The sequence below is a fragment of the Chlorocebus sabaeus genome, chromosome 21, assembly GCF_047675955.1.
Source record: "Chlorocebus sabaeus isolate Y175 chromosome 21, mChlSab1.0.hap1, whole genome shotgun sequence".
Taxonomy (NCBI): domain Eukaryota; kingdom Metazoa; phylum Chordata; class Mammalia; order Primates; family Cercopithecidae; genus Chlorocebus; species Chlorocebus sabaeus.
Window position 1 is genome coordinate 49,585,492 of NC_132924.1, and position 27,370 is coordinate 49,612,861.

Below are 27,370 nucleotides of genomic sequence, written 5' to 3' on the forward strand. Positions count from 1 at the left end.
CATCCAGACAAGATCCTCTGCCAGCAAAAGGAGTACAAACTTCTGTACGTTCAGATGATTGTTAACATTTTTTAGCAATAATGTGTGTGTGTGTGTGTGTGTGTGTGTGTGTGTATTTTATATAGGGTCTCGCCATGTTGACCAGTTTGGTCTTGAACTTCTGGGCTCTGGTGATCCTCCCACCTTGGCCTCTGAAAGTGCTGGGATTACAGGTGGGAGCCACTGCACAGAGACTATTTTTTTTTATTAAGGCATGTATATTGTGTTTTTTGACATAATGCTATTGTACACTTAATAGACTATAGTATGATGTAAACCTAACTTTCATATGCACTGGAAAACCAAAAATAGGTGTGTAACTTGCTTTATTACATCACTTGATCGATATGGGGTGGAACCAAACCTGTAGTATCTCCAAGGTACGTCCATAATATCAAGGGAAATTTCATGTATGAGATAAATTCCAGAGACATTACAGAGGTAGAAGGGATAAAGCTTGAGCACTGATTGGAAGTTAAATGAATGAAAGAAATCAAAGAGAATGCTAAAGTGGAGTTCAGGTAAGGACTATAAGGATGAAAAAGATTAAAGGTAAAAGATTTTCAATATCTACACTGATTTGTTTATGTCAAGGAAATTTCAAAAGCATAGCCAAAATACATGAGTGATACAAATTTTATTTTTCATGCTAAATTTTTTTTTACAAATTTTATTGTGTCATACACAACTACAAGAGTAATAGTTACAACTGAATTAAAAAAATAGCATTTTGGGGGCATTTCTATTTGTTTGCTACTATCATAAGCATGTTTTGTTACATGAACAGCAATAATAATTACAATTACAGAACTGCTCAATTCATAAATGTAGTGTATCATGATGGAGGCTACTACATAATATAAACAGTAAGTGCCCAAACATATTTTCACATTCTATATTATTATTTATTATATAACTAGAATCAAGGATTAGAATCTAGGTAATACCATCATTCAAATATCTGACCAAGTGAATCAAGTGAGCAAGCACATCAAATCGTTTTCCAAAATCTATTATAGTTTAGTTCTAAAGAAAAATATAAGATGAAACATACAAGGCATGGCTTGTTAATAATTTACGCCTAAAACCATTATATAATAAAAATCTGCATCTTTTGCAACTTGGCATTTGTTTCATCTGACACAGTAATAAAAAAGATGAATAGTACTATCAGCACTTGGAATTACCCAACTACAGCTGATACAGTATCTCCCAGAATTCTAGTTTCTAAAATTCTGGGGGAAGTGGGACAATTTGAACTATAACAATCTACATGGTAGTAATATTACCTTTTGGCCATTGGCCCAATACTAATCCTTTTTTTTTTTTAATATACAAAATATGCTGAAATCATCTCTTAAACACATTTCAATTAATGTAATTAAAAACAGAAGGGTAACAGCTTCCTTTTAGAAGACTTAGATTTAGTTATGAAAAATTTGCCATATCTTTGTTAATTTATGGAACAATTTTAGGGTCAAATATAGATCATACTATATTTTTCAATTTAGAGTCTGTGATAAATACTTGTACGAGTAACTATAAACACAACCAAATTAGTTTTAAAAATGGAAATTACCATTTTTCTCTCTTTAGTAACTTTAATCACTTGATTTTATCCAATTTAAGGACAAACTTCAAAAATTCACTGTGAAATTTGTATTCTGACTAAGCACAAAAATACACGAATGTTAGTTCTAGTCAGAAATTTCAGCTGACAAATGAAAATTTCACTTTGAAAGTAGATCTGGGACACAGAAGTTAAATTTTTGATCTAAACACATCATAAATATATTGTTATAATGTAAAAATAATTTTTTAAAAGAAATGTTTAATAGTCTTTTTACTCCACCATCTCAAACATGTAAAATTTTTCCCTAAGAGAAAGTAGTGTAAGATAAACATCTTATCTGAAACCCAATTTTATAAAAAAGAGAGAATAAAACTAATTACTTTTATATGTACTTGAGTCAAGTAGTTGCTGCTTCCAGATGTGAGCTAAAAATCCTGACCTAATGACATTATGGTAAGCAACCTTTTGCTTATAACCCTAGTAACCTGAAATTCAATTCATATTGCTTATCAAAGACCCATATGTATTTGTAAATTTAAAAATTTACATCTCTTAAAAAGTATCTAACAAATTATTTTCTTAAATAAAATATAATTATTATATAAATAACTGTTTATTCTAAGAACTTTAAAGACAAACAAAATGGGGTGGGGGAGAGTTGGGCACATGACCTCCAAGAAAATATCTAGAATTATATCACAATAATAAGGCTAAGAACCATGAAGGATTTATTGGACTAAAGTTTCAAGTCTCCTAACACATTATTTTAATTGTGTTTTTGATGGTCTCCTACCTATTTGAACATTGCAGTGTCCTTTCCAAACTGTAAATCAGACAATCTGAAGTGTGCTATATTTTATTGTCATTTTCTTAGAGAAAATAATTGCTTCATTGGCCTAACAAAAAAGGCACAGGAAAACTGTACACAAAATAGAGCCATTTAAATGTTCCCATACTTAAGATGGTTATTTAGTAATTTCAAACAATTTATGTGGTATCTAATATTTTCACACTATTCTTATTTCAAATCTCAAATACATTAATCTCTTATTTATAAATAATTTCCTTAGACAATGGATCAGTCTTTATTGGAATGATGAAGGGGTACTAAATTTTAACAGAAAATTAAGCTAAAGATTATGTTCTAAAGCATTTTATAAGTGTTCATTCTCCACTTAAAACATTTTAGATGCTACCAAAATCTTAGTCCAGCAGTATTAGTTTGATTGTCACTACTATTTGAACTTTCCTCTCATTTTTAATCATACCAATCTGAGTCAGCAGGGATTTCCAATATATATTTTAAACGACAGAACACAGATATGGGAGACAGAGAGACTTGGTCTGGCTCCAATTATACTACTTAGTTAAGTATGGGATCTTCAGCCAGTCCCTCAACTTCTCCATGCCTTTCCTTCCCCTTCTAAAAGATAAGGAGCCTATTACTCTCCTTTGTTGGACTCATGGAACTGTGGGAAATCATATAAGAAAAACATAGGAAAGAACTCTAAAAAGGGCCAATGTGCTATCAACATACAGACGTTTGTTATAGTACTGGATTTTATTAGAATGGCCAGTCTACTAGGGTGTAACTTAAAAGAAAGTTACAGGAAGTATCAGAAAAATTTCTGTAACATATCTTTACCATGTCCTCTGGATAAGGTCTGAGAGCAGTTTAGAAAAGTGTATTAATACCTATCCTATTCCCATGGGAAAAAGCACACTGGACACTGACCTAAGAAAAGCTAAAAGCCTCATTCACTCTTTCTGGATGTTTTATGGCTATACTTCTGCTTCACCTGAATGTGTGTTAGTAGTTTTATTAATTGACAGCCTGTTTTGTTCCAGGCTTATTCTGACAGTTACTTAACTCTCTCTGAAAGTAGTCACATGCCATCTTAATTTCTCTTCTATCTTTTTTACTTGTTGCAAATTCTTGTTTTTTTCTGACTCAAACTCCAGTGAAACTAGATGTAGTAAAAAAAAAAAAATAAATAATTCAAAAAATGAAAAAAGATTCAAAATTAAGTGACTTAAAAGCAAATGTTTCTTCTACTTTCCATCCTTTTCAGGAGATACTATGCATGTACTCTAATAGGATATAAGAAGCACAGATCATCAGAAAAATCTGTTTAATTTACACAATGTAATTTTCCAAGGTTAAAAGCCATAAGCAAGAAATTTTCTAAGGTTAAAAGACACAAGCAAGAAAACAAGGATTGATTTTTGTATGAGCATATCTAAAAGATAATTTTAAATGAATGGTGATAATGAAGTAAATGGGACATGAAGACAGGGTGGGAACATAATAGAAAGGATATGATAAAATGTCTTTTAACATTTTTTTGATTTTGCACAGTCACTAAATGTGTAAAATTTACACATTTTAGTAAATGTGTAGCTCACTAGCTAAATATGAAAGCAAACAAGTGACTGGCCACATATGGAGAAGCAGATTTGGAAGCCCTACTAGAGATACAGGTGATTTTTGAAGTCACATAATTAAAAATGTTGAGACAAAAGGGGACCTATATCATATATAGACATAGATCATGTCAAATGAGAAAATGAGAATGATATAAAAAATACAAACAGAGGCCGGGCGCGGTGGCTCAAGCCTGTAATCCCAGCACTTTGGGAGGCCGAGACGGGCGGATCACGAGGTCAGGAGATCGAGACCATCCTGGCTAACACGATGAAACCCCGTCTCTACTAAAAAAAAATACAAAAAACTAGCCGGGCGAGGTGGCGGGCACCTGTAGTCCCAGCTACTCAGGAGGCTGAGCCAGGAGAATGGCGTGAACCCGGGAGGCGGAGCTTGCAGTGAGCTGAGATCCGGCCACTGCACTCCAGCCTGGGTGACAGAGCCATACTCCGTCTCAAAACAAAACAAAACAAAACAAAACAAAACAAAACAAACAAACAAAAAAACCAAACAGAATCAATGTATTAAAGAAGTACGCAGTAGTAGTCAGAAAATATAGAAGAAAAATGAAAATGAAGGATTTTGTTGTTGTTGTTGTTTTTTTACTAGAAAGGCCATAATGAACTTAAAGGACTGATTTGGGTTTAATAGCAAGGATGGCTTGAGTTAGCAATGAATTAAGGGAAGACTAGTGTTTAAAAAAAAAAAAAAGAAAGAAAGAAAAAGCACATTCAACGAATTTAAGATATTCACTCAGGAAAACTTGGAGAAAATAATATGAAAATTAAGGGGAAACCTGAGTGTGTTTAAAGGCAGAATTAAACAAATAAAGCTTACGTTTTACGCTTGAGAGAGTCAGACTAATAAACAGGCTGTTTCAGACCTAAGTTAGGCACTTAGGGGATGGGGAAAGGGAAACCTGATTTCTGTCACGAGAAAACAGAATGAAATTAATCTCAACCCACCTACATTTTTTGGTATCATCACTCCTACACTTAATGATACATATTTTAAATGTCCCTAGAACTTGGTAAGTGAAAAAACAAAAAAAATTAAATGAAAAATGATATTGAAAATACAAAACAGCAAAGTAAGTCAATAATCTATATTTGAAAACAATTTTAAATAAAATTAAAACTAAAAGTAGAAAACTATAAAAAAGTAACTACTAGAGGCATCATATTCCAAGTGATGTGCAAAGTGATTAAATTTCTAAATAAGTTTTATTTTGATATAGCCACCATCATTTAATGATAGGATTTCTTGAACAATATCTATCAAAAAAAAGTTTCCTTCTGTAAAACATTGATAAAATTGATAACTGGGTACCTAACAGTTGGAAAATATGTATACACCATTCTCTAGCATGAAAAGCAACATAAAAAAAATGGAGCATCAAAATATTCCCAATTTATTTTATGACAGATCCAACATGTAATTGGAACCTATTCCCAATCTATGGGTTTCTGAATTTCGTTTTCCTATTTATTGTATTTTTACGAGAAACTTGTTTTAATGAATCTGTACCACTTTATTTGACATTTACTAAAGCTGTACAAAAGCCATGCACAGTTTATTTACAGTATTGTACATTAAATGATAATGTTTGAAGATCACACAAAGATTTCACAAAACTATAATACAGAAAGACGTGTGAAAACATCAGGGACTTTCAAAATTTTAGGTATGGAATTTTGCAAAGATTATTTTGGCTTACAAGTGTTAGGCAATCACTAACGTGAAGCAAGTAACAAAAACATGCAGATGATTACAGCGTCAACAAATGAAAAGCTATAAATGTTTAGCTGAAAGCTAAAATATTGTGTAGCTGAAATACTACCATATAACAATGGGAATTTATAAAACAGGAAAAAAGGTTATTTAAAAGTCTTCCATGAATAATAGACTTTAAGTAATTTTCTATAAAAACATTCAGAAATTAAGTTTCTCAAATTATGTTTATCACCAAAATTATGTTTTCGGTAGTGACTGGAGCGATGACTTTTAAATAATTATTTATTGTACTATAGGGGAAGTATCAGCTTTTCCCTGCAGGGGATAGGCTGGAGAAGGAAGTCAAACAGTAAATTTAGATTCAAGTAAAAGATTCTAGTACAAATACATCATTAACACAGAGTGGAGAGTTACAAGAACTGCAGGTCCACATACTTTTAACTGTACTCTTAAAATAGAAGTGTAAACTTTAGGTTGGTTCAATTTAAGATCTCCTATTAGGAAATACCTCTTCACTGAGAGTGTAGGAAATATCAATAGATATTTCTTCTTTAAATCCATCTCTTCCAGTTTTTACTGTTGTGGCTGAAGTACATTTAAATATTCAGACTGCCCTAACTGATAAGTTGTGTTTCTTCCACAGTCGACATACTGATACCTCTCCTGGGATATCTGTTCAGAGTGGCCAAAGTATGTTGTTGTCACAGTAACTCTAAAAATAATGTAAGTGGGGAGAGACATTTAATAGTTATATTAGAAGTTTTTCCATAATGAGACTACTTTTACATATAAAAATTATCTCCTAGAAGAGAATATTTGATTAATGATAATTTAATATTGTGCACACAGTCCTCTTAAGGAACATTTCCCCAACAGACAACAAAAATGGATAGCTGAGTGAACCCTGTCGATATAATTACACATAATAAATGTAATATTTTAAGACAATTATCTTCCGTTAAAAATATAAAAGTTTATTATATGCTTAAAAGTGACCATGGTTCTCTTATCATAGAAAAAAAGGTTAATCAAATGTCAGCTAATGGTCAAAACACCAAACCTGTAACCAACAATGTTTTATTGGCTTAGATAACACCCAATTTACAAACCAATAATATTACTACTTCTTATTACTGTTAATGACTATTTATCAAGGGAGTAAGGAATTGGATGTGCGGCTCAGTTCACCATATCCTTTCCATTTTCCTGAACTCTTGTGACATCCAGATTCACTATTTAGCAGTCATGTAGTCTTTCACTACTTCTGTGACCAACCATTTCCTGATTTTTAAAGTGGGTGATATTTACTCAACCTCACAGCACTCTTGTAAGGCTTAAAACCCAACTGAGGTGGCATTTATAAAGATGTTGTGTATATTATAAGCCAATGTTATAAATCTAGAATTTTGACAAGAAAAATCTCTTTCAAAAAAGATTCGTACTTACTGCATCATGAGTACTATGTTATGCACTTTGATGGATATCAGAGTACAGAAATCACTGTTAAAAGAAATTAAAACGTGAATACAAGTTATTACATTATAAATTATAAATATAAATTCTCCTTCCTATATTAAAGCTAACAGATGCTACTTAAGAATATATAATAAGCATTTATTGGTTGAGCATTTTCTATACTTCAAACAATGACTGATATATTCATGCCTTCTTACTAGAAAAACATGTATGTATTCACACCACAGCAGTTGCAGGGTTGTTTAAATGCAGGCTATAAATTACTTACATATTTTGCTCATCTTCTGAAATTTTGATAACTAGGTTATTTACCCTAAAATTCTATATCTAAGCTTTCAAAAGATGATGAAAATTTATAATTATTTTAATATAGTAACTAAGTTTAACATAGTAACATAGTTAACATAGTTACTAAAAATAAAGTGACATGGTATATATGACCCTAATTCTGAAATAAAAAAAACAAATTTTATGTGTATATATACATGAATATTATATATGTTGAAAAAGAAGAGAGAGGACCAGAAACCAGAATACTGCATAATGTACTCTTTTTGACTGATTATGGAAATTAAAAAATATGTATATTCTTAATACCTTATTTTATACATTTCATTACTTGATAATAAAAAGTTATAAATCAGAACTTACTACATATAACTCATTTCCTCTGCTATAATGGTAGGTACTGTGTAATCAATCTGAAAGGTAAAAGGGAAAAAAATCAATAGTGAACAGGATCAAAACATCAAATATTTCAGATATACTTCATAACTTCAAAGAATTAGAAAATTTTCTCCCTTTACAAGCTTGATTCTCAAAGATTTCATCTTGTAAGTCTACAAGACACATTTCTTTTTCTTTTATTTTTCTTTGAGACAGGATCTCACTGTGTCACCCAGTTTGGAGTACAGCAGTGCGATCACGGCTTGCAAGCCTCGACCTACTGGGTTCAAGTGATCCTCCCACATCAGCCTCCCCAGTAGGTGGGACGAGAGGTGCACACCACCACACTCAGCACATTTTTGTATTTTTTGTAGAGATGAGGTTTCACCATGTTGCCCAGGCTGGTCTTGAATTCCTGGGCTCAAGCAGTCCACCAAGCTCAGCTTCCCAAGGGTGCTAGTATCACAGGCATGAGCCACTGTACCCAGCGGAGACACATTTTTAAATCAAGTTTTTGAGGAAATCCCCCACCTCCTTCAAGTTATATGATATACAAAGTTGATATTCATTTCACTCTTACAAGGCATTTCATAATTGAGTCTTACTTGTTTCATATCAAGTGGACCAATATTGGTTATGTTGTTTAAGCGTGCCTTTCCAATAACTGTTTTCGCAAATTGAACTTGGGCAGTGATGTTTTCAACTTCGACAGAATAATAGTTATTGTTCGTTATATTTAGTGTGTTCTACAAAAAAGGAGACAGAAAATGTACAAGTTAGCTAAAAATAAACATACAAATATGTATTTAAAATTAAAGAAAGTAACTTCAGCTGTGGCTATGCTTCATTAATTAAGAAAAAGAAATACCACAATGTCAAAGAAAATTAAACCAATTATTTGGTTTTATGCATGAGTACTATGTATGTAATATGCCAAGAATAAACACATGATTCAACATTTAAAAAAACAGAAAATGTATAGTTTCAGAATATGGACAAATTAATGTCAGAAAATTTATTTGTGGCCTTAGCAAATGTTTAATAAAAATAATTTTAAGATTTAATCTACATTTTTACTAACTCAATATATATACATGTCTCCACAAACTTTATTAGTAAGCTGTTTGCTATTCTATTAAATATAAAGATGATCATTTAAAATGTTCAACAGTACCTAAAATCATCTTTTTTGTTTAAAAGAAACTGCTATTTCAACTTATACATTAGTATAGATTTACACCAGCTCACTATGAAGAAGAAATGGGCTAGATTCAAGTCTGGTTGGTTGGGGAGAAATGTGGTTACATCATTCACATGCTTAACTAAGAACTAATAGCTGGGATCACCTTATACATTTCTAATTTACAATTATTGTCTTAAATTACTGTAGAAAACAGTCATTAAAAAATTTAAAAATGTTAAATAAAAAATAACAGATATATAAAAGATCTAAAACAGTCATACCAAAAGGTATCATAAACAAAATCAGTAGACACTAAATGATAAATAGAAGAAATATTTGTAAACATCAGTTATAATCTAGAATATGGAAAGAGCCCGTGAAATTGAAAAGACAAAACTCTAACAGAAAATGAAAAAAGAACAAACAATATACATAAACAAATCAAAAAGGTACAAAGCTAAATGGCCAAAAATATTTCACAGTGCTCAACTTCATTTACAGTTAAGAAAAAGGTAATTTAAGTAAAAATGGAATATTGCTTTAAATTCCTTGAACTAGTATAATTTATAGAAAGCAACAAATTCTATTCCTGGCACAGATATGGGAAAAGGGTATGTTTTTATACTGCTAGCAAATATGTGAAGTATTACAGCCATTTCATCAGTAATTCAGTCATATACATTAAAATTAGAACTATGTACAGACTTTGATCTAGCAATCCTACTTCTGAGCACCTATTCCACAGAAATAAAAACATTAGGATGCTAATGACAGTGTTATTTGAAATGGGGAAAAAAAATCCTGAAAATAAAATGAATTCTATTCATAAAACAATGAATAAATTATATTAAGTCCTTATATGAAAAATTATGGAGCCATCAAAAAGAACCAAGCCAGATAATCAGGGAAGATTTTTACAAGGTATTAACAAATGGGAAAACCAAGATGTACGTAAGTAAGTACTTAATAATATTTTTAAAAAATACTTATTTTTATAAAGCTGAATATGTGAGTATATATATACATGTTAACAGGAATATGGAGAAAGATATGAAAAGATGCAATATGGGATCAGTTGAAGGAGAGAAAATAGTTTTAGTAAAAAAGGATGAACGAATATGCTAGAGTCAGCAATTATATGATTACATTTATGGAGTCATTTACATTGGTATAGTCACAAAAGTAAAGAAATTTCAAAAAAGTTCTCATAGTAAAAATAACCTTTATCTAAATATATAAACGTTTTAGCTGGTTCTTAATGTTCATGTCAATTTCATTTCTAGATATGATAGGAAAGATATAGTTAATTTGAGGTCAATGGATCTCCTGATAAGACCAAGGATTGAAATTTAGAAGAATCTTGGAAGTCTTTGTATATGCAAAATTATGCTGGTACCTGTCTTTTTCTGTACTGTCCATAAGTTTCATTAGAATATTTAAAGGATCAATGACATAAAACAGGTTGAGAATATAAATGCTTATGAGAATTAAGACAACGAAAAAATAAGACAATAAATAAAAATTTAGTAATAAAGGTTAGACATCTGTTGCTCAGAGTAGTGAGAATTCATTTAACTTAAAAGATGAAAAGAGATCACTGTAATTATTAACAAAGACCCTAAACTACCTATCATCTTTAATTGGCAAATATACTTTCAGGAATTTATCCTAAAGAAATAACCTGAAATGGAAACAAAGTTTAAACATATAGATGTTTTCTGAATATTTGTAATAGCAAAATTAAACATCCATTAAGAAAATGGTTGAATTAATTACAATATGATCATGGAAAAGACTACACAAGACCATTTGACACGGGAAAATGTACTGTGACCTAGTTGAAATGTGCATTTGTATATATGTGAATGAGTGTGTGTGTATCCTTTACACATGAGAATGATTACATTTGTAAATGTATATGCATTGCTCATAAATATATGTATGTGGTAATAGTTTGACCTAGGTAGTAGAAGTAAAAATCTTTATAGTTTTCAAATGTCTTATAATGACAAATATTTTCATAAGTAGAAAGACAAATGTTACTAAAAAGTAGTACTACTAATATGTACTAATTTTAAGAAAGCAAAGCAGTTCAATTTTCAAAATACTGATAATGTACAGAAAATTCAGCATCTTATTGTCGTCTAGTTAAACTTAATGTTCATCCAAATAATAATCTTATTTTTCATTTAATATTCAGTCTGTCTCAGTTTAAGTGGCAGTATTCCAAAATGTGAGAATTTCTGCACAATTATTTAAAATAGAGTATGATATTCACATTTAAATATACTTTATGGTACTTAAAAGAAAACATCACATGGCTTTTTATTAGTAGTACATATTTATGTTCTTTGACACTAAAAAAGGCTTTGGAGGTAGGCCAAAAAAAGTCTGGTCAATGTTTTAAACAGTGGACAAAAAAGAAAATATGTTCCTTGTTCCAAAGGGCTGAGAAAATACCCAACAATTCCCCAGTTGTGTAAAATAATTTACAACTAGCATTGTGTTATAAATGTTTTATTCACATATATATATATATATATATATTTTTCCTATATTGTTTTTAAAGAAAAAGCCCTTAAACCAGCAACTTTTGACAGAAAGCAATAAGGATAAATGGATCCACGGGAGTTACTTTTTCTCTGCAATTAAGTAGTGATTCCACTTTAACATAACATTCCGTCTCACTCACTGTCCCGACAAACCTCCCTCTTTCCAACAACCACTACAGACATCTCTACCTCAACCTTAATCATACTGTAACTCACCTCTGCAAGAAAAAACAACTATCACTCTTCCTGGCAGATCACTGTCACTCAGATATATTTCATGGCTGGCCAATATACATCATCCCTTTTCCTAATTCAACAGTTAGCAAACCATGCTCTTTTCAAACAAATGTTAACATGTAAAACAGGTAGAAAACCTCTCTGAGCTTTTTGTTTGTTTTGTTTTCATGAGTGGCAAGGCTACACAGTCCTTCCAAAAACAATGTTCTAAAAAACACACATTGTTTGCAAAAAAAACAAAGCTGGAGGCATCACTTCAAACTATACTACAAGGCTACAGTAATCAAAACAGCATGGTACTGGTATCAAAACAGAGATATACACCAATGGAACAGAACAGAGCCCTCAGAAATAATACCACACATCTACAATCATTTGATCTTTGACAAACCTGACAAAAACAATAAATGGGGAAAGGATTCCCTATTTAATAAATGGTGCTGGGAAAACTGGCTAGCCATATGTAGAAAGCTGAAACTGGATCCCTTCCTTATACCTTATACAAAAATTAATTCAAGATGGATTAAAGACTTAACTGTTAGACCTAAAACCATAAAAATCCTAGAAGAAAACCTAGACAATACGATTCAGGACATAGGCATGGGCAAGGTGTTCATGACTAAAACATCAAAAGCAATGGCAACAAAAGCCAAAATTAAAAAATGGGATCTAATTAAAGAGCTTCTCTACAGCAAAATAAACTACCATCAGAGTGAACAGGCAATCTACAGAATAGGAGAAAATGTTTGTAATCTACGTATCTGACAAAGGGCTAATATCCAGAATCTACAAAGAACTTAAATAAATCTACAAGAAAAAAATCAAAAAAACCCATCAAAAAGTGGGTGAAGGATATGAACAGACACTTCTCAAAAGAAGACATTTATGCAGCCAACAGACACATGAAAAAATGCTCATCATCACTGGCCATCAGAGAAATTCAAATCAAAACCACAATGAGATACCATCTCACACCAGTTAGAATGGCAGTCATTAAAAAGTTCGGGAAACAACAGAAGCTGGAAGGATGTGGAGAAATAGGAACACTTCTACACTGTTGGTGGGAGTGTAAACTAGTTCAACCACTATGGAAGACAGTGTGGCGATTCCTCAAGGATCTAGAACTAGAAATATCATTTGATCCAGCCATCCCATTACTGGGTATATACCCAAAGGATTATAAATCATGCTGCTATAAAGACACATGCACACGTATGTTTACTGCGGCACTATTCACAATAGCAAAGACTTGGAACCAACTGAAATGTCCATCAATGATAGACTGGATTAAGAAAATGTGGCACACATATACCATGGAATACCATGCAGCCATAAAAAAGGATGAGTTCATGTCCTTTGTAGGGACGTGGATGAAGCTGGAAACCATCATTCTGAACAAACTATTGCAAGGACAGAAAATCAAACACAGTATGTTCTCACTCATAGGTGGGAATTGAACAGTGAGAACATCTGGACACAGGGTGGGGAACATCACACACCGGGGTCTGTGGTGGGGTAGGGGGATAGCATTAGGAGAAATATCTAATGTAAATGACAAGTTAATAGGTGCAGAACACCATCATGGCACCTGTATACATATATAACAAACCTGCACGTTGTGCACATGTACCCTAGAACTTAGAGTATAATTAAAAAAAACCACAGGGCATTTTCACATATGCTAATTTACAAAACAGAAACCAGTCACTTGTATGTCATCTTTAAAGCTGATAAAGGAATGGTCTGTTAAAGGTGGCAAAAACTGCATTTCCCAAATACAATGAAATGAAAATGTTACATTTATAAAATCTATCGAATCAACTATGTCAACACTTTGCTAGAAGTTATTCAGAGTCAAATGTTGAAAAGTAAATTGTAATACCTTTTCTCTTTTTTTAGTTTATTTTACCCTCCTAAAGACATTTTCAAATGCTAAATGATTCTGCATATGCAGAATTGCCAGTATTTATTATTGCTATTTTTAGCAGAACCAGAAATGGTACTGAAGGTCAATACAGCAAAGGCATACAGAAAGCACACTGACCAGTGTCACATTTAGCAAACACCTCTTCTCAATGGGGACAAAGGTGCTGCTTAATAGGATAAAAGAATGAAGTTAAACATTTTTCATATAAATTTATACTCACTGTGATATTTAAATAAATTGTACGCTTCTGAACATCATAACTGACATATGCTGATTTTACACCAATGTATTTCACGTCGATAGAGCGAGGAAAAAGGAAAAACACAGCCAATCCGGAAAGGAGCAGACAGACAAACACAGAAGCCATCACATACAGCTTTCTGAAAAGGAAAAGAGGGTATTTAAGTACATGTGCATCAAGAATTATATAATGTAACATTAGAGAAGATATGTTCAATTTCCCCTGTATATTAGCAGCAACATACATTAAATGTTACCAAATTTTCACATTTGAAAGTATTGGGTATCGTTGACTCTGAGCACTAAGTGTTAAGATGTTCCCTTCAAAAGATGAAATCGGCGGCACGCAGTGGCTCATGCCTGTAATCCCAGCACTTTGAGAGGCTGAGGCGGGTGGATCACGAGGTCAGGAGTTTGAGACCAGTCTGACCAACATGGTGAAGCCCTGTCTCTACTAAAAACACAAAAATTAGCCAGGCATGGTGATGTGTGCCTGATATCCCAGGTACTCAGGAGGCTGAGGCAGGAGAATAGCTTGAACCCGGGAGCCAGAGGTTGGAGTGAGCCGAGATCGTGCCACCGCACTCCTGCCTGGACAAGAGAGTGAGACTCCATCTCAAAAAAAAAAAAAAAAAAAAAAAAAATGTAATCACATTTTTAAACACTGAAATTTTGGGCTTAAAAGAAATAGAACATTTACTTTAGTGATTGCCAGAGCAGTTTTCACATTAGAATCAAGTTGAGGCGCTTCATACAAATACACATTTCAAAACTCCCTCTGAATTCACTGAAGCAGAATTTTTACATGAGTTTTGCCATTGCATGATCCCCTAAAGTGACTGCTCATCAGAACCATCTTAAAAATAATGATGGGGAAGGGAGAGCATGAGGACAAACAGCTAATCATGCTGGGCTTAAAAACCTAGGGGATGGGTTGACAGGTACAACAAACCACCATGGCACACATCTACCTATCTAACAAACCTGCACATCCTCCATATTTAAAAAAAAAAAAAAATGACATAACTACATGCCTAATAAATGATTCTTACTATAGTCTCTTTTTTGAGTATTCTCATCTCAAAGTACTTATGTACTCAGTTTTTAAAATATTTTTTACATTGATCAACTCTGCTTTGAAGGTGTTGTTACATTTCTTTTTTTAATCAAAAGATATATTACACAGGTATAAGACAAGGAAGAAACTAATCCTTACATGCCTTTGACATTCTTCTAACTCTCCTGAAATGTATTTCTTCCTTTTCTTGCTCTTTCCAATATTTGTAGGTAAAAATTTCCTCTTTTCAAGGTTAACCTCAAACCCAGAGTTCCAAAGGACTATTTCCTGTTCTCTCTAATATACAAGCCCTCTGCTGGATGCCTACAACATCCTTTTTTATTTGAGTCTTGCATGACAATTATTTCTTATTTTCCTTACATTCTACTTATACAAAAATTTTCCATTTTATTGTTTCTTCCACTCTCTCTTCGCCACCAATTCCTTTCTAAATGCTCTGATGGATTTAATCTTTGTATGTATTACAACTATTAAAGTGCCTCCTGCAGATATTTTTAAAATACTTCTTAGTGTTTTAAGCCACCCAAGTTAAGAACAGAGCAAACTGGTTTATTAAAAAACAAAATAATATAAGCAAACACAAATTTGCTATATCACTGCTACGAAGCCCATACTGTTGTCTTGAGCAAACAAAGTAGTTCCCACTTACTCATTCTGGACTCTCTCAACCTGAGTAGGGTAGTGATCCCCACTGAATTACCTAATAGGAAATTTAAACACGTTTATAGTATCTACAATACACCAAAATACATAAAAAAGCATAAGAAGAATTTAACATCATAATAAAATCTGAACTTTGTTGGATTTTCTACACGTTAGGGTTTTATTTTTAATTACTTATAGGTGGGTGAATCCATCATAATCTATTTAGTTCTTAGGGCTTATGAGTCAGTCCTAGTTGTGAATAAATGAATCATGTTCTAAATTACTCTGTATATCAAGGTTTTAGCCATAACAAACATTATTGAACCTGGTAGGACAATACAACAACATTTCATGTAGTATTTCATTCCAAATTGAAACATTGGCTAGTTTACTGACAAAATATATGTCTCCATCACAAAATTAATTAGCAATGATTTTTCTTACGGCTCTAGCGATAACACCCAAATCCTGGGAGTTACAAGGTGCTGATGAAGTTATGAAAGTTGTGTGGTATATCTGCAATCAAGTTAGAATTCCATTTTTGCCATTTCCTACCCACAGTATTTAACGCAGTTTACTTCTCTTCCACTTTAAAATCCATGTTTGAGGATTAAATGACATAGCTAAAGTATACAGACAAAAGCAACTGATAATTTTCTAATCTCACCACAACTCACTTAATTTGTAAAGGAATAAGGACTCAGAGTTGTTCCTAAAATATTATAATTTTATTACAAATTGAGAAACAACTGTTCTTGGCCTTGTGTGAGCTCTGAGGACTATTCCCTCTGCTCCTATTGGGTAGTCTTTCCTCAGCCTCAAGTATGTTCCCCACACATATATGTTGACCAGGACGCAGCTGCAGTCTTAAGAGCACCCTCTGCAGCTCTCTACCGTCTGGTACTCAGCCCTGCAAACTCTAGTCAGCTTGGTTTTCTGGACACCCAGTTCCACCTCCTCAATTGAGGAAGACCTCTGAGCTCTGCCTGGGTTGGTTCCTTCCTTGTGCTGCAGCTTGGAACCTTCCTCAGACAGTAAGTTGGTACAATCACAGGGCTTGCTGGTGCAATTATAGGGCGTATCTCCTTTGTTTTTGCTTTCTCAGGAATCACTGCCCTGTGCTGGCTGATGTCCAATGTTGGAAAATATTGTTTACTATATTTGTCCATTTTTTTAGTGATTTCAGGTGGAAGTATTTCAGGCATTATTCTATTTGGGTCAAAAGTGGAAAATTCAATTTCTTTGATTTTGTATCTCTTTGCTCTTAACGCTAAAAATCTTGCTTCCTAAGGGATTTACATAATTACTTATTTACATATAAAATTTCCAAATTACACCAAAGGTACTCCTAATAATACAACTATTAAGTACAGTTTAAAATTTGTTGTGATTTTCTTGGCCATTTGGAACACAACTTACTAGACATCTACAATCATAGCACAATGTTTTCAAGTCACTTAAAATCTTTCAGTTTTGTTAGTGTCACCAATTTCATATACAGTTAGAATAATGTTTCCTTTTATCTCAATTTTTGGCAGTTACTTTCACTTTTATCTTTTACGTAAAAAAATATGTACACAGACACACACACACACACACACACACACACTCTTTACTTGCTTATCCACTCCCTCTTCCAAATTCCTTCCCAAACTCTGAGGGGAACCAATTCTATTAGATTTGGTTTATCATCCCATTGTTTTGTTTGATTTGGTTTTATCCGATTTTCTACACTTTAGTGTTTTATTTTTAATTACTTATGGGCGGGTGAATCCATCATAATCTATTTAGTCCTTAGGGCTTATAAGTCAGTCTGTGTGTATATGTGTGTGGGTGTGAGTGTGTGGTGTTTTCAAAGAAAAACATATTCTCAATATCACACTGTAGTAAAATAGTTCTTCCATTTTATCATTGTGTACATGTAATATCTCATTCCATCAGTCCTCTATTATGGGTATTTACATTGTTTCCAGTTGTTTGCTTCTGCAAACATTGGCACAATGAATAATTTGTGCAAATACAATTTACTATATTTGACAACTATCCTTAGAATAAATTTTTCAAAGTAGGATTCCTGAGCCAAAAAGTAAATGCAGATGTAATTTGGCAAATAACGCCACATTTTCATTCACTAGCAAGGAATGAATATACTTGTTTTCAGTCACTACTGCCAACAAAGTATGTTGTCAACATTTTGGATTTTTGCCAATGTGACAGAAATGGCATCTAAGTGTAGTTTTAATTTGCATTTCTATTATGAGCAAGATTGGACATCTTTTCAAATGTTTAAAAGTCATTTGCATTTCTTTTTTGTGAACTGGCTGTTCGTAGCTTCTACTTCGCTTTGGAGGTTGGCCTTTTTCTTCGCAAATTCTGAAGCTCTTTTTAGAGTAAGGATATTGGCCCTCTGTCTGTGATATGATGTGTAAACATTACTACTCAGTTTGCTATTTGTATTTTGACTTCAGTTAAGGTTTTGTCTTCATTCTGTAAAAGTTTACTTATCAAATTTACCTTTTCTGCATTTAAAATCATAGTTTAAAAAGTTCTCCCACTTTTAGGTTATGAAGGGATTCATCCTAATTTCCTTCATATTCATATCTGTTTATACATTTTGTAATAAAAGGTCAGACTATTTATAAAATCCTTGGTTCGTTTTATTTTCCTGATGACTAAATACATCACTCCACTGCTTATCTGTTTGTGGCACTGTAGTCAAGCAGCAGCATGTCAATCTGATTTTCTAACCTTTATAAATTAACTGATCCTTTTGCCTGGGTATTTAGGAGTTTTGCTGTTGTTTTCTTAACCTTAAAGTTCAAGAATTTCACTAACATGGGTTGATTTTTTTCAGGATTGTGATGTCTTTTCAATATGTAGGTCTCTGTGTTCTTGATTTAATGTTTTGCATTTGTTCAGTTCTATTCCTTTGGTTTTCTTCTTCAGATGCTCCAATTACACACATGTTCAGTTTATTTGACTTTTAGACATTTTTTCTCAAATCGTTTAATTTGTTGTGTATGTCTTCATTCCTCCTGTTTATTTCCCTGACTCTACTTCCAACGTATTTGTACTTGTGTTCTTCCAGTTTTGTGGATGTGTTTTTCTTCTAATTCTTTCCAGAGGTCTGTAAATTCTCCTTTCACATACTCTGATTGTTTAGTTGTCTCATTTCTGAGCTTCTCAATTTCTGCCTTATGCTGTCCAGTTGTAGCTTCTATATATAGTATTAAGTTAAAGTGTTCATCTGCTCTTCTCACATGCCTTTATTAAAGTGTCAGTATTTTGCTCAGCTTACTTTCTTCAATTTCTTAAAAAGTAGATTTGTATAATGCTTTGTTGTGATCCTTTCCAGTTGCTCATGTTTAAATGAAAAGAGCTTTTGTACTTTTAAGAAAAGGTTCCATTTTTGGTGATGGAATATGCCAGCGTCACTTTGCTAGCTTCACTGTTCAAGGGATCCATCCTCTGTTGACATACAAAGTATTTGAAAACATGGCCTCCATGTGTATTTATCTCCACAGTTTTGAGATGATCTCCCTAATATCTGAATGTGTTCTCTCCTTCATTCCTAACTCCTGTCCTGTAGACACTGTTTTCTACTCAACAACTTTTTTCTTGAGGATAGGTATCTGTATCCTTTTGCAAGAATTTTTGTTTTGACATTGCCTAAGGTCGCTGAGGATTTAGGATGGTCCAGTTCCTTCTGATCTTCTCGAAGATGCTTAGTACATCTCTGTGGTCTTTTTGTACTTTCTCCAAGCTACAGCATGCAAATCTTGTCATTTTTGCAGATTATTCTTGGAAATATTTGCTGGGTGTCCTCTTCTTTTGGGACAAAGTATTTGCTTTGTGTATCAGGGCTCATAGGATCCTTAGTAACTCTCTTTTTGCTTTCCTTCACAACCTCCACACAGTTGCTAAGCCAGTTGGGGTCCCTGTTGTCATCATGTTTAAATACCAATTTTTATTCTGGGGTTGTGGAGCATACCTTATCTAATTTTTAATGAAAATTTTATGTGAGTGTATGTGTTTCCTACTGCTATTCTAGATCTATTTCCATAGATTTGAGAAGATAAAGATACCATACTGCTTTCAAGACCTTACCCCAAACAGAAATTCCTTTTTTGTTTGTCTGTTTAAGGATACAAAGCATATGATGACATAATTTAACAACGTGACAGCATTTTTCCTTTTAATAGTTTTAACTAGAGTTGTTTATGTATACATAATTTGAAAAAATACAAAAAAAAAAAATAAAACATAAAACACTGCCATGTTCTTAGAATCACTTACGTTCTTCTTGGCCTTAATCTCTGATCACTATATGGAATCAATGCCACCAGTTGGTTTTCTTGCCCTAAACGTGAAAGAAGTAGGTTTAGAAATTACTATGATTAGTTAAAAATACAATGGCTCCCCATCACAATCTGGTTTGGAAAGACCAGAATATCATCTGGCACTCATCTCTTTCCTTTAGTAAATTGCTAAGTCTTCAGAAAGTACACAGCAGAAGTTCTAGAGAAGACAGTGTGGTTTTTCATACCTAGATGTCGAGCTAAAAAAAAAAAAAAAAAAAAAATTGTAACAAATAAGGGCTCCATTACTTTTTCTTCCACTGAAAAAAAATTTAAAAAGTCCCAGCTTTCAGAAGAGCTAAATTTACCAGGCCTTCCTTCTGCTTCACTGTTGTCCATTAAGACTCTGATTTGGTTGTCTGGATGATAAAAGAAGAAACATATTGCTATCTCCCTTTCCTGAAACCTCTATTACTGCAGAGCTTCTGACATTGTCCCACTCAAAAACCAAAACTGGCTTTTGAAGTAGAAGTCTCAAGCTTTAAGAGCCCCCTACATAATGAGTCTTCCAGGGCCCTTTCAGGTCTCACCCCAATTCACATTAAAGTCACTTCAAAATCCATTATTTCTTTCTTGGGTAGAGCTAAATACGTAAGTTTAAAGGATAAATGGACCTTTAAATGCCAGTTTTATAAGCTTATTAGAAGTTGGCCTATCATATTAACTATTAAGGTACCGGATAGTCAAGTTCTCTTTAAAAGCTTTCTAAAATGCTTCTGTTATTCCCTCCAACACTTCTATACTCTTCCTCTCGTCTGTGCTCCCCCATCACACCCATATATAATTATAAAAAATTATACAAATGCATACAATATGGATATCTGTGTTTTTGTGTGTTTACATATCTCACCTTGTTTAGCGGTATTCATTTGGCTAAAACTACAACCCTGGTTAAAACCAGCCCTCTGGCTCCTGTGCGTATATCAACACAGCTAAACATGGACACAGAAAAATACACAACTGGTTTCATTTTTGATCACTCATGTCAAGTAGCACTCAATGAAGTAAACAATCATACTACATTGCCCAAGTTCATACTCTCAAGCTGACTCTCCAAGACCACAATTTTATAACTTCAACTCTCTTCAAATCTTTAATATCTTCTTCGCTATCCTCATTCTTAGTTCATTATGTGATAAACAGAAGATAATTTCTACAAGCTTCTACTATCACATCTATCCACGTAGCTGTTTCTGTGTCCATACTTTACCTTCTCTTTTATTACCAAGAATAAACTACCCGTGTTAACAACTTACCCTTTATAGAAAAAAGAGCAGCTCTTTGCTCCTGTGCAGCAGATCTGCCCTTTCGTCTGTTCAAGAACATTACTCCAATAGTTCCTCTTATCTCCTGAATTACGAATGTTTACTCTACAGATAATTCTCATCAGCATACAAGTGTCTATTATTCACTCCATCTTATATATATATACACATATATTTAAAAAAATCCCTCTCCTGACCTCACAGCCCCTTCTAAGGACCACCTCTCTTCTCTCTGCTATGGAGTCAAACTCCTCAGAAAATCTGTTTTCTCTCTATGTAACATCTCCTATGCACTCTTGAGCCCACTCTATACATGCTACACATGCCTTTACCAAAACTGCTCTTTTAAACTCTCCTGTGGCCTCCATGTCACCAAATCCTATGGTCAGTTCTCAGTCTTCACACTACCTAATCTATCAGTAGCATCCAACATTTGGTAACTCTTTTCTCCTTGGTACACTTTCTTCACTTATATTCCATGATATCAGACACAGTGATTCCTCCTCTCTTGCTGTTCTTTCTCAGGGTCCTTTGTTAATTCTTTCACTGACCCTGATATGCCACAGGGTCTCATTTTGCTATCTGCACTGATTAGCTTGGTGCTGTCATCCAGCTGAGCTTTAAGTGTCATCTATACATTGATAACTTGAGGCTGGGCCCTGCAATTGAATTCCTGACCTTTATGATAACTAACTGCCTAATGAACATATCCATTTCCATATCAAATAGGTATCTCCAAATATACATGTGTAAACTTGAGCTCCTGAACTCTCCTGTGACATATACACTCAAATAATCTTTTTTTCAATTTTAATAAATCGTTACTACATTCTTTCAGTTGCTCAAACGAACCTAAAAAAACAAAAAACTCTGCAGTTATCCTTGATTTCCTACTTTCCATAATCTGTATCCAGGTGGCCAAAAAAGTTTACTAGTCACACCTCAAAAATGTAACCAGACTGGTAAAACAGTACTCCTCTACCCCCTGAGTCTGGTGCATTAATCCCTTCAACTACAATAATTATTTTATTCTTAAACAGCTATTATCCCTGTGAAGATAAAACCATCATACTCAAAGGCCAATGCAAATGTAAACTTCAATTCCAACCCACAGCAATTTTAAGACTCTGGTATACTTTATACTTTCACTTTGTCCTTTTTCCCTCTGGGTGTCTCCAGGGTCACATATCAACTTTCACCAAGAAGATAATGAGAACAGCATAAGGTATCTTTATTATTTCTACTTATTGCCACTGTTCCTAAAGTAACTTACAAGCAGCACATAGGGGATTATTTCCTTCTGACGTCCCCTGTGATACATCACAAACAATTTTTTTTTTTTTTCAATTTGGCTCGTTTTCACATACCATCCCTCTTCATAGAGTTTCTTTTAGAAATAACTGATTACGGCACAGGCAGCTTATTCTTCTTCTTTAGATAATGAATTAAAAATATTAGGTTGGCCAGGCGTGGTGGCTCACAGCTGTAATTCTAACACTTTGAGAGGCCAAGGCTGGATGATGGCTTGAGCCCAAGAACTCAACATCATCCTGGGAAACATGGGGAAATTCTATCCTTATTATTAAAAATAATAAAATTTTTAAAATAACATGAAAGAATAAGCTTCCTTACACATTAATTCTGGCTGGGCATGGTGGCTCACTGCTACAATCCTAGCACTCTGGGAGGCCAAGATGGGAGGATTGCTTGAGGACAGGAGTTCAAGACCAGCCTGGCCAACAATTGCGAGATCTCATCTCTTAAAAAAAAAAAAAAAATTAGGTCAACAAATTACTTAAATTGCTTCTAACATCTGATATAGCAAAGTAGCAAATAACTATGATGTCATCTCTATAGATGCCAAATAGGATTAAAAGTTTTTGTTCACAAGACAGTGAATATCTGTTATAATAGTAGAAGGGAATGAAAAAATACTGGAGGTAGTGAGGTGGTTTTCTTCACTGCTTTAGGAACCTTAATTAATATTTTTTTATTTGTTTCTTTTGCATCTTTTTGCCTGAAGATAACTTATATGATGTTTCAACTTTAATTCTAACAGTCTTCTAAAACAGGTGGTTCCTGAGACCCATAGTTTTTATAGTATTTGAGCAAATTTCTGAAATCATTATTTAAAGGGAAAGCAATGCAATAACACATACCCCTAGGAATTCTTCCTGTTCCCTGACAAGTAGGGCAGGTGACACTATCTCTTCCTGTAAATTCCACATATGGAAACTGAGAGACATCTCCATTTCTTCCATCTTCATTATGGACTTCACTATTAACCAATCCATTCCTCATATTTTCAGATGTGACTCCATCATAAGCATCTTCTTTGCTTGAATGCAAAGGCAAATGAGAAAGAGACTTTCCCATGTCTAAAGAAAAATAAAAATCTTACAGTAAACTTCAGGGAAAAAAGTACATTCAAGAACTCTATGAGATATTTACACTAATTAATTTAGAACAGTAAAGGAAGAGTTAAACACTGTAAAATATTTGAAGGGACTTATTCTGAGCCAAATATGAGTGACCAAGGCCTGAGGCACAGTCTCAACAGGTCCTGAGAAAATGTCCTCAAGGTAGTTGGGTTACAGCTTGATTTATTCATTTTGGAGACAGAAATTACAGGCAGAGGCATAAATCAATACATGTAAGTTATACATTAATTCAGCCCAGAAAAGCAGGACAGTTTGAAGCAGGGGTGGAAGGTTGGGGGGTATCCAGGTCATAGGTGCAAAGGTGGATTTAAATATTTTCTAATGGCAATTGGTTGAAACGGGTTAAACTCTACCTGAGGAGTTGAAGTCAGCAGAAAGAAATGCTTGTAGTTAAGACAAGGGAGGAGGTTGTGGAAGCCAAGGTTCTTATTATGTAGATGATGCCTCCAGGTAGCAGGCTTGAGAGAGAACAGTTTGTAAATGTCTCTTATTACACCTTAAAATATTCCAGGCTCTTGGTTAAATCTCTGCTGGATTAAGGAAAAGATCTGGAAAGGAAAGGGGATTCTGTACAGAATGTGGATCTTCCCCACAAGAGACAGCTTTGCAAGACTATTTCAAAGAAATATATTTGGGGTAAGATATTTTGATTTCTTTCAGGGCCTGCTATCTGTCAAGTGATTCTATATTAGAGTCAGGTTGGGATTTGATATCTTACTGCTACAAAGAGACTCTTTTGTTAGTTTTAAAATCTCTCTTTTCATCAATGCTGGTCAGTTGTGCCTGAATTCCAAAGAGAGGAAGGTATAACAAGGTATGTTCAATCCCCTCCGCCCACCTTTACATCATGGCCAGAACCACATTTTTAGGTTTACTTTGGAATGCCCTTGACAGAGAAGCAGGGTCCACTCAGTTAGTTGGGGGGCTCAGAATTTTATTTCTGGTTTACAGAACAAACTTTAAGAGAATGTTCAAACTACCTTTTGGATTAGGATAATATCCAATCAAAATAATGTCTGAAACAAAGGAGTCATTTACTACAGTCCAGAAGTGTTTTTTAAAGAAAATAATGTGAAATGATATCCTATCATGCTTATGATGAGAATGGGCTTTCAAACATTAACATTTGACAAAAGTCTACATCTGCAGGTTCTCTGAAAAGAAACATGCAGGTTTCATTTTCCTTAGAATAAAATAAAAATACATTCTACCTTTTAACCAGTCGGCACTAAAGGCAAAAATTGCTTTGGGTAGATGATAGCTAGGTATTTGATGTATATGTCCAAGTAACTTCAAAACAGTACGTTTCAGCCTCTGAAAATTCGTGCACCTTTGTGATAAATACAATCACCACTCTTCCATCCTTAAATTTCTTGCTTTAAACATTTAAACACTTGCAACAACAATAAAAAGCCCCCAAATTCCAAAATCATGCAAGTTTTTTTCATTCAGCAGTTGACAGAGTTAAAATTATGAAGCCAGTGTTCCAAAATATTAAATATAATTTACAAAGCAGCAAAATTTAGAATACTAACTTCAAACTTTTAGGATGAGAGTATCAAAATAACATGGGAAAATTAAATACACATGTAAAAATCTAAGTAGAAATAATTAGGACTAGTGCCTACACAAAAATAACTTCTGCAAGTAGATAATGAAGTAACTTTATACTTAAGGTCATACCCTTTTAAAGCTGAAAAGAACTTAATAGTCATACAGTACACCCTGCTGGCATTTTCCTGCTTATATCTTGAGAAAAAATAAAGTGAAAAAGTAAAACTTAAAAGTAACATAATTCTACTCCTTCTAAATTTGATATGTCTTTTAGCGGTTCCTAAAAATAGATTACAGACATTAAGACAGATAGTATTTCTTTCAAAAATTCTCACTTATTTGATTAAACAAAACAGATACTCCAAATAAGTCAATTCATCCTAGAGTATGAAGAAACTTTTACTTTTTAGAATTGGCATGCCTGATGGGAGGTTGCTTGGTGGGTACAATGTGTGTTGCTCCAGTGTTGGATGCACTGAGGGCCCTGACTTCACTAGGATGTCGTATATCAATGTAGCAAATTGCACTTGTAGCAAATTGCCCATGAATATATACAAAATAAATACAAAGATAAAAAAATAAAACTCGCATGCCATCCACTTGTTGCTGTCAAACAGAAAACAATATACAAATGGTGTACAAACGAAACTGTAAAATGCGATTTTCAGTCTTTAAAAAAAAAAAACTATGTATTTATAAAAATAATTGCCCACATTAAAAATACAAATGATTTATTACTTCTAAAAAATCACTGTCTTAATTTAGCTCAATGACACAATACCCCGGTCAAATCAACACCTGCCAGCCACAGGTAGGTTAGGGAAGACTTAACATCACTGTCCCCACACAATGACCTTGGGGTCTATGCGGAACACTAGATGAACTGGGATCATTGGGCCTTACCAGCAAGGTCTTAAGGGCACCCTTTCAGCCTTCGAGGCACCCTTTCTGAGATCTCAGTCCACAGAGCCAGGGTGTAAGCTGCATCTTACTGGAGGGCGTTGAGAGAAAAGACACAGAAAGGAAAACTCAAGTGGTTCTCCGTTTGGGCCTGTTTTCTGTCCTAATCTAACAGCTGCCGTGATCGATTGTTTTAGGTAGGTGTTTGGGCAAGTGCCAGACTTTGTCAAAAACTGGGAATCCCTTGCCTTCTCTACTAGATTTTCCTTAGAGAACTGACAAGTTTAACCACTTTTATTCTTGGAGACTCAATGGTTTAAAAAAGGGGTGCTAGACCCTCTTCTCCAACCTCTCGGTGCTCAATGTTATTATAGCGGTTCCCTCCTTTACTGAAAGCCAACATGGATATCAGACTCAATTTGGAGAGGAAAAAATATATCACAGCACTCCAATTTAAATGGCTCCTGATCGTCTGTGCAGACACTGGTTTTAGTTCTAAAAGGGCTTGAGAACGAAGGAAACCAGCGCCTTTAAAAAGCTCCATAAACAACACCTAGCATAAAGTCTACTCTGTAAAGCTGAAAAATAACATCCCGGCACCACCGCAAGAAAATTCATCAACAGCAAAAGCAAGAGGGCCACCTGGCGCTCAAGGGGTGAGGGCCTAGAGGCAACCCAGAGGCCGGGCTTGGGCCGAAGCCCGGTGTTCCCTGGCTGGGCCTCATAAAAGGCGAAACAGCACCTCGATCTCGAGCCCTGAGCGCCGCCGTACCTGCGGCAGGCCCAGCACCCAGCCGGCCTCCCCTCCTTGTCAGGCCCGGCCGAAGCCGCAGCGCAGCAGCTCAGCCCCGCTCCGGAAGGGGACTTGGGGACTGCACGTCCGGGGTCGCTCACCGGCACGCGGGGCGCTGCGCAGTCCCGGGCTGCTTCGGCGCGGACAGGGCCAAGGACAGGGTCACGGAGTCCACAGTCCCGGGAACCGGGGGGTGGAGCGACCGGCCTGGAGCGCGCGGCCGCCGCAGAGCTGGGACGGGGGAGGGATAGAACAACGACGGCATCAGCAGAGGACAGGCGCCG

The 27,370-nt window shown here is 34.5% G+C and overlaps 1 protein-coding gene across 4 annotated transcripts; it reads right to left on the reverse strand.

The window, feature by feature from the left end:
- Positions 1-657: 657 nt before the first annotated feature.
- Positions 658-27,370, reverse strand: TMEM106B (transmembrane protein 106B). Of its 4 annotated transcripts, XM_038004678.2 has the most exons (9): positions 27,066-27,180; positions 26,297-26,384; positions 23,558-23,776; positions 20,072-20,135; positions 14,033-14,192; positions 8,519-8,659; positions 7,899-7,948; positions 7,218-7,271; positions 658-6,483 (listed from the first exon to the last, which is right to left on the reverse strand). In XM_038004678.2, exons 3-9 carry the CDS (start codon positions 23,772-23,774, stop codon positions 6,345-6,347), a joined length of 825 nt encoding a protein of 274 aa, XP_037860606.1. In that variant the 5' UTR covers positions 23,775-23,776; positions 26,297-26,384; positions 27,066-27,180; the 3' UTR covers positions 658-6,344. The 4 variants fall into 4 exon arrangements, with proteins under 4 accessions (XP_037860606.1, XP_007980221.1, XP_007980219.1 ...); XM_007982030.3 differs by lacking the exon at positions 26,297-26,384 and having other exon boundaries at positions 27,066-27,370; XM_007982028.3 differs by lacking the exons at positions 26,297-26,384; positions 27,066-27,180 and adding an exon at positions 27,188-27,316.